This window comes from Papaver somniferum, chromosome 1 (assembly GCF_003573695.1).
Source record: "Papaver somniferum cultivar HN1 chromosome 1, ASM357369v1, whole genome shotgun sequence".
NCBI classification, from domain to species: Eukaryota; Viridiplantae; Streptophyta; class Magnoliopsida; order Ranunculales; family Papaveraceae; genus Papaver; species Papaver somniferum.
In genome coordinates, this window is record NC_039358.1 from 33,336,784 (window position 1) to 33,349,711 (window position 12,928).

Consider the following 12,928-nt stretch of genomic DNA (forward strand, 5'->3'; position numbering starts at 1 on the left):
TTATAAAATATCGAGTGGAACTCTTTTATATATAATAACTAAAATAACTATTCGGAAACAGAATCTTTATCGTCACCGCTAAAAAAAAATTCCGAACGACCAAATCTCTCTCGAGCTATCAAGTCTCTATTTTCGCTGACGACTTTATCGCGCATGTCCAAGTGATATATTTGACACTTACACCTTGTTTGTTTATTCTTGACTCATCTGAGTCGTTTGGATTTGAGTTGTCTGGAACTGACTGAAATCATCTGGCTCATCTGGATCTAACTCAATAAATTTGTTTTTTGAGTCAGATTTGACTCAACCGACTCAAAGATATGTGAGTCAGTGGCTTGTCCATGAGTCAGGGGTACGTTCATCCCTGACTCAAACGACTCCGAGGCAGGGGTTAAGTCTGATTCAGAGAGCAAGTTAGATCTGACTCAAAATAAAAAAACAAACGATCTGGCATCTGACTCATGGAGAGTCATGGGTTGACTCAAACCCAGATCAGGAGTCAGATGCAAACAAACAAGATGTTAGCCACTTTTATTTGCCATTTAAACAAGTGCATAGTCGGTGTATATATCCAAAGGAATATGCCTAATAAGAGCATCTCCAACGAGATTTTCTCCACTTCCTAAATCGTAGCCCACATTGAATTTTAGGATATTTTGAGAAAAAAACATCTCCAATTGAAACCTCTAAAAGCAACGTGAAGATGATGTGGAAGGTGGTTATAGTTACATCCTTTACATGATCTTATGGTTTTAGAGAGTCTCTTTTAGGATATGAGGATCATAATCAGCAATTCCATTGGAGAGTAAATAGTAAAGCAGTTAGACTTTTAAAGAAAAAAATTCTTTAGCCAATAGCGTTAATACATGTGCCCTATTGATTAACTTCAACGCCAATCCGTAGGAGAAGATTTCTTTTCCATTCCTAAAACTAAGCAATTTTTATCTTAAAAAGAATAACACGTAGGAAAGACCTCAGGATCCGTTGGAGATGCTCTAAGGTGTTTAGATATCAGAAGCAGAAGTTAATCAAAGAAGTATATTTTACAAACCGGTTTGGATGCGCACCCAAAAGCTACTTTTTAACTCCTAGAAGCCAAAAAATAGGAAGAATGTTTGTGTATAAAATTTCAAAACTATTTCTTTCGAGGGAGGATCCATGGACACTATCATACATGATTGTGCAATTTTCTCTGCAAAACCCAAATGACTATGAATTTAAAACTAATATTTTAATGACACATTCGTCTCATAAGACTCTACATTTCCACAAAAAATGAGCACAATTCGAAACCTATAATACCACCATCTATCCCTTTGAATATCAGTCGTTAAAAGTTATCGGTTGAAATTAAGATCGGTAGACGGTGAGGTTTGATATCTCGAATTGTGCTCATTTTTGCTAGGAATGTAGAGTCTTATAAGAGGAACGTATCATTAAACTGTTAGATTTAAACTTATTGTCGTTTGGATTTTACGGGAAAAATGGTACTAATCATGTATGATGATAGAAGCAAAAATATTTTTGCGTTAACCAACCTTCACAAAATTAGTAACTTTTTTACTTCTAAAACTAACTTATAACTTTTCCGGGAAAAGTTACTTCTGATTAAAAAAGACCACTTTTGAGCTTCTATTTATACCCGCCAGAAACAAACTTCAATTTCCAGGCCTTGTATATATCAGAAACATGTCCGTTACCTTTATCAATGAAGGTTTTCGAATTTAGTCTTCTAAATGAGAATTCTCTGCAGCTTTTTCAGAAAAATTACATCAATAAATCTTGCATTAAATTTCTCTACTTGGCAATCATCGTCTCTTATTCTGTATCTTTCAAAGAAACCCATTTTACACAACATTGAATTCCGTAGAAGAAAGCGTAAGCTGGCGGAACTTTTACAAATACATGTCCCAAACAATCCTCACCTCTTTTACAAGAAAGTTCATGGAGTTATCATAGTTTCAGGGTTTCAATCAGAATTATTTTTAATCAATGTCCTTCTTAATACGTATTCGAAATTAGGTTGTCTTTATGAAGCGCGGTTAGTGTTCGATAGAATGTCTGACAGGAATCTAATAACATGGTCTTCAATGATATCCATGTATACTCAACATGGTCAGGGTAAAGAAGCTTTGGCTGTATTTGAGAAATTTCAGGTTTCGTCGAATGAGAATCCGAATGATTTCATATTATCTAGTGTTCTTCGAGCTTGCACGCAGTTGAGAGATGTAAAACGAGCAATTCAAATTCGTGGGTTTGTTATAAAAGCGGGTTTTGATGAAGATGTATATGTGGGTACTTCTTTGATTGATTTTTATTGTAAAAACGGGGATATTGAAGAAGCAAAGTTAGTTTTTGACGATTTACCAGTGAAAACTGCAGTGACTTGGACTACCATAATTATGGGGTACTCGCGAAGTGGTAAGAGTGAAGTTTCTTTGCAGCTGTTTCAACAAATGAGGGAAACTGATGTCGTTCCTGATAGGTATGTTTTCTCCAGTGTTCTTAGTGCTTGTTCTGTTTTGAATTTTCTTAAAGGAGGAAAACAAATCCATGCTTACGTGTTGAGGAATGGGACAGAAACAGATATTTCAGTGATTAATGTGCTCATCGATTTTTATTGTAAGTGCTGTAAAATTAAGATAGGAAGGAAATTATTTGATCAGATGCCTGTTAAGAATGTCGTTTCTTGGACCACCATGATTGCTGGGTATATGCAGAATTCGTTTCACCAGGATGCTATGAAAATATTCTCGGAAATGACCCGGTTAGGTTGGCGACCTGATGGGTTTACTTGCACTAGTATCCTGTCTTCATGTGGTTCACTTGAAGCTTTAAAACAGGGAATACAAGTTCATTCTTATATTATAAAAGCGAATCTTGAATCTGATGATTTTGTAAAAAATGGTTTGATCGATATGTATGCAAAATGTACTTCACTTGAAGATGCTAGAAAAGCTTTTGATGCGATGGATGAACATAATGTAATTTCTTACAATGCCATGATCGAAGGGTACGCAAGACAAGGCCGGATTTGTGAGGCATTGGATCTGTTTCATATGATGAGGCTTAGATTATTCAGTCCAAGTCTCTTAACATTTGTTAGTCTTCTTGGGGTTTCAGCTTCTTTGTCCACCATCGAGTTGAGCAAGCAAATTCATGGCCTCGCTGTAAAATCTGGAGTTGCTTTAGATTTATATACTGGTAGTGCTCTAATTGATGTTTATTGCAAGTGCTTTTGTGTTGATGATGCAAGGCTTATATTCAATGAGATGACTGAAAGGGATATTGTGGTATGGAATGCCATGGTTTCTGGGTACACCCAAAGTGGGCAAAGCGATGATTCTCTCAGGCTATTTTTAAAATTACTCACTTCAAGAATAAGACCTGATGAGATAACATTTGTTGCTCTTGTAACAGCTGCTAGTGATCTAGCTAGTCTCTTTCATGGTCAGCAGTTACATAGCCAGCTTATAAAAACTAGTCTAGATTTAGAGCCATTTGTCTCTATTGCCCTTGTAGATATGTATGCAAAGTGTGGAAGCATTGAAGAAGCTCGGGTACTATTTGATTCGATAAACCAAAGAGATGTTGTGTGCTGGAATTCAATGATATCGAGATACGCACAGCATGGTCATGCTAAAGAAGCTTTAATGTTGTTTGATCAGATGGTAGTCGAAGGAATAGAACCCACCTGTGTGACATTTATTGGTGTGCTCTCAGCATGTAGTCATGTCGGATTAGTTGAAATTGGGCTAAACCACTTTCAGTCGATGAAGTCCAGTTTTGGCATTGAACCAGGAATGGAACACTATGCTTGTGTGGTTGATCTCCTGGGCAAAGCTGGGAAACTACATGAAGCCAAGGAGTTTATTGACCAAATGCCGATTGAACCTGCAGCAACTGTATGGCGAAGTTTACTCAGTGCATGTAGAATGGTCGGTAACCTAGAGCTAGCAAAGTATGCTGCAGAAATGGCAATCTCAGTTGACCCTAATGACAGTGGGTCTTATGTACTGTTATCGAATATATTAGCATCTAAAGGTATGTGGACAGATGTGGAGAAGGTTAGGAAGAAGATGAATAGCAATGAGGTATTGAAGGAACCAGGACATAGTTGGATAGAAGTGAATAGTAAGGTTACAGTGTTCATTGCAAAAGATAAAACTCACAACCAGGCCGAATCTATTTACTGGGTGTTACAAAAGTTGACAAAACAAATTATTGATGTGGGTGACGTGCCTGAACTAACCACTCTTTCCTAAATAAGGAGGGCTTCAAGGCTCTGTATGACAGTATCAGATTTGAGCTGGGTTTGAGTTGCTCAGTTCGATATTTAAATGATAATGCAAGATTGAAGTTAGTCTGAGCCGTCCGAAATAGTGTGCTAGTCTGAGCCGTCCAAATTCACTATTGCGGCTGAATTATGATTTGGGAGGGCTCTGCGTGTGGCTTCAACACAACACTTCTCAACATTTTGACATGTGATTCAAATCAGATACAGCCTGCAGGAAACCTGCAGGAATCTGTCTAGTCTGTGTAAAGTTTGCAAAGGGTAACCAGTAATCAAATAAATGAACGCGGAGGCTGGAGCAGTAATTCAGGAATGCTTCGTTATAAAAGGCATTCTAACAGATAACCCTGCTTAAAGGTATTTCTGTTGACAACCTTAAATTTTAGAGGTAATGAATCAGTTTTTGCATAACTTTGCCTTTTCTTCTGCCATTGGTTTTATCTACGATTAAGAGTTGGCACTAAAGTTTGCAAACAAGAATCATACGGATAAAATTAGATGTAAGTTTGCTCATAAGTCACTGCATACATTTTATGTGCTCTTGAAATAGTATCTTTCAAAAGATGAACGCTGTCATGTTTATGATCAGTAAAACACCTAGATGTAAATTCAGAAGGAACACCCCTAGAACAGGGAGAAAAAGAAGAGAGCGAAAAACAGATGATAAATTGTACTAATAAAAGCTTCTCCCCTGCATATTTCCATTTTTTTCCTCCATTTTTATGCATTGACACAACAACTGAAGTAGCTGAGAGTACTTCTTCTTGCCTGCAAATCAATGTGAAACATTATTAGTTTCACAAGTAACATCAGACTCCTTGAACCAAACAACTCCCATTAGCAATCCTGTTAATGCTCAAAAAGCTGAGCTGCTAAAGTATTCCATGATGCATAATTGAAAATGTATGCTAAAACTCCCTTTCTCTAGGAAGTTATACTTGTTTGCATTTTGACTTTTGGACACCTATACTCGGATGAACTCTGATTCTTGGACCGGGCAAACAAACCAAGAAGTAGATCAAGGTAGTATCCATTTCCTGATGAATGCATAATTGACAATTGTGTCATAATTACTGCCTAAATTTGTATTAACTAGTATCTTAAATGTTGATGGCTCGTGTACATAATCAAGCTACTGACGGAAAAGAAGAGCTAATTTGGTGTGGATGGCACTTTTAAGTTCATAATGGCTAGCCCTGTTTTTACTTACAAAGTTGTAGAAGCCCACTGAAAACCACCCAACAGTGAGGCGTGGCAGCAAAGAAACTTTATCTTAATGGAACGAATATGACAACAAAACGGGCACTTGCCCTGTATGCAAGAAGATATTGTGTGTTCATTGTATTGCTATGTCTTCGAGTGCGTGATAGCAGGATTCGGTGCCAAATATTACTCGTAATCAAACACAAATGATGATGAAATGCATCATATATGAAAATCACAACAGAAAAGGCCACTTACCTTGTTAGTTGTGTGCGAGATAGTCATTATGATTCCTATCAAGAGCATCCCTATTTTCTTCGTGACATAATGAGCAATGGGTGTATATTTCAATTATTGATTATTCCAATCTTCCTACATAGTGTTATTATTGTTAAATCCTTGTTTGTTGGGTTTTAATCACTATTTTTCTCTTCTTAGTGAAGTCGGATGTCATGGTTACATTTTTGCTGTGACTTTAGGGGAACATTTCACACAAAAGTAGGTCCCAAACAACCAAACCAAGGAATTACAGAAATATATCTATCTATTATCTAAACCTAGCTAATTAATGAAATCAAAGCAATACCTTTGAAGATTATCCAACCATAACACAACACTAATGCAGCACAAACTCCCACTAATATAAAACTCCACCATAATAATTGTGTGTAGCACTTCTAAGAGCAACTGCAGTGGTGCGAGTATAACCAAAGACTAAAGAGGGAAAAAAAGATCAAATTTTGGGTTTAGTATGGTGTGTGACGCTACGGTGGAAAGACTAAATTTGGTCAGACGTACATTATACGTTCGCCTGGTGTGGGGCGTAGACTATACCAACGCCTGTTTGGGACGTGCACTAAAAAAAAAAAAAATGAAAGAAGTGGGGCGGAGGTATAAAGCCCGCCCCACTAAATTGATTTTGAAAACAAAGAATGGGGCGGGGGTATAATGCCCGCCCCATACAAAATAATTAAAAAAAAAAATGGGGCATAGACTTTACGTACGTCCCATGTGGAGCGTAAACTATACCAACGCCTGGTGTGGGGCGTAGACTATACCAACGCCTGATGTGGGACGTGCACTATATGTCCGCCTGGTGGTGGGGCGTGAAGTATATCAACGCTCGACTATATCTGGGTTTAGTCTTGGTCCCAGACCAAATATACTCTGGATTTTAGTCGTTGATCAAAATTTGATCGATAGTACGTTCCACTACGTCTGTTCAAAAGACCAAATATTTGGGTTTACTCTCCCACTGTGGACGCTCTAATGTTCTATCATTGCCCGCCACAAGTTTGTGAAAAGAACTTTTTTCCTGGTTGATCTCGAGGGGGAATATGATTTAGATGATTGGATCACTTTTTGGTAGTCAAAAAGAGAAGATGAGAGGTGATAAGCCACTTTGGCTGTTAGCTAGGCACCAAGTAGGAGCGACACTGACATGAAACCTACTACAATGGCATTCGTTGTGAATATAAGCTAGCTATATGGATCGGCTACATTTAGATCTTTCGCTCCATTAACTATTTGCAGTACGCTCCAGTACTCTTTCAACCTTCTTCAGCGTATCATAAGTTAAGTTGTTGCATGCATGGTAATATCTATAATTATATATCAAAGGTTTTGTACATTTTGATGGACGACAAAACCGAATTGCTCTTGAATACATTATCGAACTTCCTGACTTGATTAAAAGATGCAAAACCAAGTCTAGTTAATTCATTTAGGCTGAGATCCATCTTGGAGTCAGATTCTCGGTTGTGAAATCACGTGTATCTCTCTGGTCATGCGCAGCAGCACTATACTATTAAAGTGAACATTATCTTTGATGTGGCTCAACTTTCAAGTGACACTTCACCAGCCCTACACGAGATTTTGTTGGTTGATTTCGGAAAAGATTTCATGTTTTCATTCAGTAGAATAGGCCACCATATTGACGCAGTAAGAGCACTTTCTATAAATGTCAGGAGAACAAAAGATGGCTTAGAGCAAAGCCAGTGGGAATCTACTTTTTCAAGAACCGCAAGTGCAACTTTCTACCATAACTCCATCATTCCAAAGAACATCTTAACATGGCATGCTTCTCATTTCCCCAAAGAAAGTGCTCTGTCAAGGGAGATATTTACTTACTCCCTTATGGATTCATATTGGGGATGGATTCATATCAAAATCGGGTTTTACATGAATGAGGTTACTGTTACAAGTTTACCAACTATGCCTCACTTGAGCGTCGAAAAGAAGAGTCAAAAGAAAGATGCACTTAAAACCCAATATTAATATATGATAAACACCAAGATATCGAACCAAAGTCTATCTATAGATAATGATCAACAAAAAAATTCTAAAAACAGACTATACAAAATATGTAAAACAATACTTCAAACCCCTTAGTTTTTGTTAATTTCAAAACTATAAAGTTTTCAGTGGAACAAAAATATAAGCACATCAACCTTTTTCCATTGCAAAAAAGATTATCTTGCGTCTTCTTTAGAGATAAAAAGACATTTGTTGAGATTATTAGTCCCACATGGTTGTGTTATTTAAGATCCCGCGGTTTATAATCTATTAGGGCCTCTCCATTCATGGTATCAGAGCTAAGTCTCAGATCTAGACCTGCGTATGCCCGGTGTAGGCCGAGTTACTGGCCGAAGTGTTTAACCGATTTTGTCACTTGTACACCCGGGGTGTAGGCCAGTGTCGATACTGGCCTAGGTGTTACCCCCTGATTTAGTCACTCACCTGTGTGCACTTGTTACCGATGGACTGGTAACTCGTACGTAGGTCCACGTGTGAGGCCCAGTGACTGGTCTTACACGTGAGGGGGCGTGTGAAAGGACAATAGTCCCACATCGCTATAATCCTCTTAATTAACTTAAAATATAATATGGAAGTGCCGCTCCACTCATCGCCAATTGGTTTTGAGTTGGATGCTCGCAGACTTTAATATGGTATCAGAGCAGGCTATTTGTGTCGAGTCAGTTGATCGCACCTTTACTCCGCGTCACCCGATTTAATTGTCCACGTGTTTGTAGCACCCGCCGAGGCTACACGTTAGGGGGCGTGTTGAGATTATTAGTCCCACATGGTTGGATTATTTAAGATCCTGCGGTTTATAATCTATTAGGACCTCTCCACTCATTGTCAGTTGGATGACCGCAGTCTTTAACAACATTGTACTTTTTAGTTTTTTTACTCTTTTTGATACATGGGTACGTAGTACTCTAGATAAAATTAAGATTCATATACGTAAACCGAATTACTAAGACCATTATCACAAACCAAATAGTTTTGCAATACCTTATGGTATTAAACGCTTGATTCACTCAGTATATGGTCCTTCTTGATCATCCAGTTTATTACTATTAGGCTCATTTTCGACTTTGTCGATTACCTTCATCGTCATCTTGTATTCTCCATAAAATAAGAACAGAAACCCCAAAGACATAACGCCAATGCCATTCCTTTTAATCCTGTGAAATCTTCATGGTAAAATATCACGGCTACCACTCCTGTTAATGGGATTAGAACTGCTCCGAGTATACCGTTGAAAAGAGCACTGGTGTAGAAGATTACTCCCACAGTTCCAACACCTGACAATTGCCATATTATTGCCGTCACAGCCATTATGATATAATACTCGGCTTTGCCAAGGTCAAAATCATTTGCTTCTCTAGAGATGGCCTGTGAAATTGATAGCATTATCCAAGTGTATTAGTATGGCGTATGGGACCATTGCTTGGTAAATGGTAATACATTAACGCAAATTAACGTGTACCTGAAAATCCTTGTTGACTAGCATCCCAATGACGCAAACGATGGTTGAGAAAAGGGAAGGAATGAACTGGAACTGCAACAAAATTGAGTAAGTAATGTTTTTAGTTGCTTTAGTGTATGCAAGTTCAATTAGGGGCATCATTTACCCAAGTAAAGCCGCAGCCGCCAAAGTCATAAGAAACCCCAAACAATACTGAGCTTTTGATACACCAATTGGCCTATCACCATTGGCATTAACACCCAACAAGACTGATCCAAGTGTCGTTACAACCACCGCATTTATGATGAAAGCTGTGAATTTTTGCTTCACAATCAACCATGAAAAAAATGCAATAAAACATAATTGAGTTGCCATGAGAAGGGATGAAGTTGATACAGGAATATAGGATAAACCCAATGCGTACATGAAAGTAACAAGACCATACAGAATCCCAAGTATGGCACCCCAAAGAAACAACTTGTGTTCCATCCAAAAAGATAGAAGAAATTTTATCGGCCGATGATTTCGACCGAACAAAGAGAAAAATGAGAGGAAATATGAGAATTGGAAAACCAGCGGATGCAATAAAACTACTAAGCCATATACGATTACCACCATGAAGATAGTATAGTCTCATTAAGAGAGGACCACTTATTGCACCGCAAATAGCAAAGGCACAATTTATAATAATCATCAGCCAGTTTTTGGTTTTGATTGGTTTTTCTATGTGGGGTTTTGAATTGCCGTCATTTTGGGTTGTTCCTAGAACATCTGGTGCTACAATATTCATGGCAGAAGTAGCCATGGCAATAATGATTAACTAGATCAGAGAGAGATAGTTGCACAAAGAAAAAAAATGTGCTGAAGGTGGGCATGAATTGTGTTATTCCCTAAGGTTTAGTGGTCTGACTTTTAACTCTAGCCGTGTGTCGATCCTTGGGTAATATCTAACAACGTTCAAATATATAAGTAAACTTATCATTAAATGGCCTTAGTCTATCCGATAAATATCAAAAATGCCATTTTGATCAACTCATGGGGTCCATTTAAAAATAAGTGTTTGTGTACTGTCCATGTAATTTGTGCATAGGGGTGCTACACCACCGCAAGAATCTCCCGATCCACTGAGGGGATCAAATGGTCCACATCAAAACCTTTCAACATGGGGATGGTAAAAGTGAAACCCATCCCTTTATTTCAGTCGGGAGATATTTTGGGACAAAAATTTGGGGATATCTATCATTTCCGTTTCGTACAAATAACAATTGAGAATCAAAACTAGTCAAATAAAATCAAGGTGACCAAACATATGGTACAAAAAATCTAACCATATTATTTTTAATAAATGAAAACCATTTAATTAAAAAGTGACACAACAACTCCAGGTCAAATAATAATGTGCAAATTTAGTTTTTATTACTTTAAAAAAAGTCAAACATACCCTTTTTACCTTGTCTTCTTCTTCTTCTCTCCTTTCTTTTTTCTATTTATGCGGTCTTCATCTCCCCACCACCATTAACACCAGCAGCAACAAATATCTCTCCATGAACACCATCGCAACACCTCCGTCACCACCAACAACAACACCTCTGTCACCACCAGCAGCAACACCTTCGTCTCCTCCACGAAACCTTCGTCTCTTTTTCTTCTATTTCTATTCAGATTTATCACCAACAGTAGCTCCGCCACCATCAAACCAACCGATGTGTCCAGATCCGCCACCAACAGAACCTCCGTCTCCTCCATTAACACCATCATCACCTCCTTCTCCTCCATTAACACCATCATCACCTTCTTCTTCTCCGTCTATGGATTTTCCATCAACAACACCGCCTCATCTTATTTTTGTTTTTCCCACCAGTACATCAGATCCGCCACCGACACTACTTCTACCTCCTCCTTTTATCATCTAAAACCACCACCAATACCTTCAAATCGGCCACCAACAACACCTCATCTACAATCAACACCAGTACCTGCAGATCCGCTCCCAACATCACCTCCGCCTCCTCGTTCAATCCTCTACAATCACCACCACCACCTTATGATGTTTTCATCACCAGCAAATGATGATACATCTTCAAAGTCGAAATCAATATTGTATTGGGAAATGACAGATTTATGATGAAACCAAAATTGGTTTCATCAAATTCTGACAGTTTTGGTTGGTGAAAACAGTAAACTAATGATGAAACCAAATTTGGTTTCATCATAAACTTGCCTATTTTCTGTCATGAAACCAAAGATTTTAATGATGAAAATTAAGTTTATGATGAAACCAAATTTTGGTTTCACCTGATTTTTGTCTAGTTTATTCGGTCTGACTTGGAAGACGGCATGTTTGGTTTCATCATTGAAGTTATGTTGGTGAAATGACAATATGTGGTTTCGATTGTATGTACAATGGTGGTTTTGATTATATGTGTGTATGAATTGGGAGAATGTGTATAGAAGGGTCTGGTACTGGTACTCCAGGTATTGATGAAGAAGTTTTGTTGGTAGTGGTGGCCTTAACTGAAGTTATGGAAGTGATAAAGAATGGATTAACTGAGTAAGGGTGGTGCTAATGCAATGAGAGTTGTAGTTGAGCTTCAGGTGTTGCATAAAGGACTGGTATGGGTTACAATTAAAGAGGTGTATGTCTGCATTGTTAAAAGTGTAATGAATTGGCTGAAGTTGATAAAACCTAATTAGGTTTCATCGTATTTTTTCATTTTGTTGAATATTAATATCTGTGAAGCCAATTTTTGATGGTGGGATACAGGTGGATTATTTTTTGTTGAAACTGGTTGTAGTTGAGGGGGTAATGGTAGTGGTGGTTGTGGTGCTGGTGGTTGTGGCAGCGATGGGGGTGGTGCAGTTGACGGTGGTGGTAGGTTTCATCTTATTGTGGATTATTTTTTTGTTGAAAGTAGTCATAGTTAAGGAGGTAATGGTAGTGGTGGTTATGGTGATTATGGTTGTGGTGGCGATGGGGGCGGTGCAGTTGACGGTGGTGGAAGGTTTCATCTTATTGTGTTTCATTTTTTTTTTCTTCTTCTTCTTTCTCCTTTCTTTTATGATGAAACCAAAATTTGGTTTCATCTTATTTTGGTGAAACCAATTTTTGGTTTCATCATTTTTCTGGTGGTGGCGCGGTGGTGGTCGGTGGAGCCGGCGAAGGTGGTCGGTGGCGGCGGCGGAGAAGGTGGTCGGTGGCGGCGGTGACGACGGGCGGTGGTGGTGTTGCTGGTGGTGGGTTGTTGTTTGTGGTGATAATATAATAAAATTTAAAGGTTGGGTTGATTTTTGTTTTTGTTGGGGTGATTTAAATAATAGAAGGGTAATGTAGACAGTTTATGTTAAATGGGATTTTTGTGAACATTTTGTTTTGGTGGAGTTTTTGTGCATGGATGTGACACCTTTGGGGTTATAACTCGCGGACCGATTGAGAATCGGAGATCGAAAATAGATTTTTTTTTCAACAAAAGATACGGGAACACCGTGGCTCATGCATGTGATGGTTCTCTTCCAAACCTCCTTTTTGTACTGTGGCTTTCTTGCAAGACGATCTTTCTTTTCTGTAGTTTGTGTTTTTTCTTTCTAGTAGTAAAACAAAAAAAATTGTAAACACATATAATGTATATGTTATCATTTTTTTACACGTTGATGGAGCGTCGGTGGTATACTACTCACAC

At 38.2% G+C, this 12,928-nt stretch overlaps 2 protein-coding genes across 2 annotated transcripts; one reads left to right on the forward strand and one right to left on the reverse strand.

Annotated features, from left to right (window-relative positions):
• Positions 1 to 1,687: 1,687 nt before the first annotated feature.
• On the forward strand, positions 1,688 to 4,985 carry LOC113282687 (pentatricopeptide repeat-containing protein At4g39530-like). The gene has a single exon (XM_026531736.1). The coding sequence runs from the start codon at positions 1,737 to 1,739 to the stop codon at positions 4,263 to 4,265; it is 2,529 nt and encodes an 842-aa protein (XP_026387521.1). The 5' UTR covers positions 1,688 to 1,736; the 3' UTR covers positions 4,266 to 4,985.
• Positions 4,986 to 8,740: 3,755 nt separating this feature from the next.
• LOC113327378 (purine permease 3-like) lies at positions 8,741 to 10,174 on the reverse strand. Its single transcript, XM_026574679.1, has 2 exons — positions 9,273 to 10,174; positions 8,741 to 9,178 (listed from the first exon to the last, which is right to left on the reverse strand). The coding sequence occupies exons 1-2, from the start codon at positions 9,411 to 9,413 to the stop codon at positions 8,897 to 8,899; spliced, it is 423 nt and encodes a 140-aa protein (XP_026430464.1). The 5' UTR covers positions 9,414 to 10,174; the 3' UTR covers positions 8,741 to 8,896.
• Between the last annotated feature and the right edge of the window lie 2,754 nt (positions 10,175 to 12,928).

What these genes read in the sequence shown, in the direction of transcription:
- LOC113327378 (XM_026574679.1), bottom strand. Translation starts at nt 9,413, where the DNA reads ATGATGCCCCTAATTGAACTTGCATACACTAAAGCAACTAAAAACATT. An exon ending in TAGTCAACAAGGATTTTCAG is followed by an intron (nt 9,179 to 9,272) that starts GTACACGTTAAT and finishes TCAATTTCACAG; the next exon opens with GCCATCTCTAGAGAAGCAAA.
- LOC113282687 (XM_026531736.1), top strand. Translation starts at nt 1,737, where the DNA reads ATGAGAATTCTCTGCAGCTTTTTCAGAAAAATTACATCAATAAATCTT.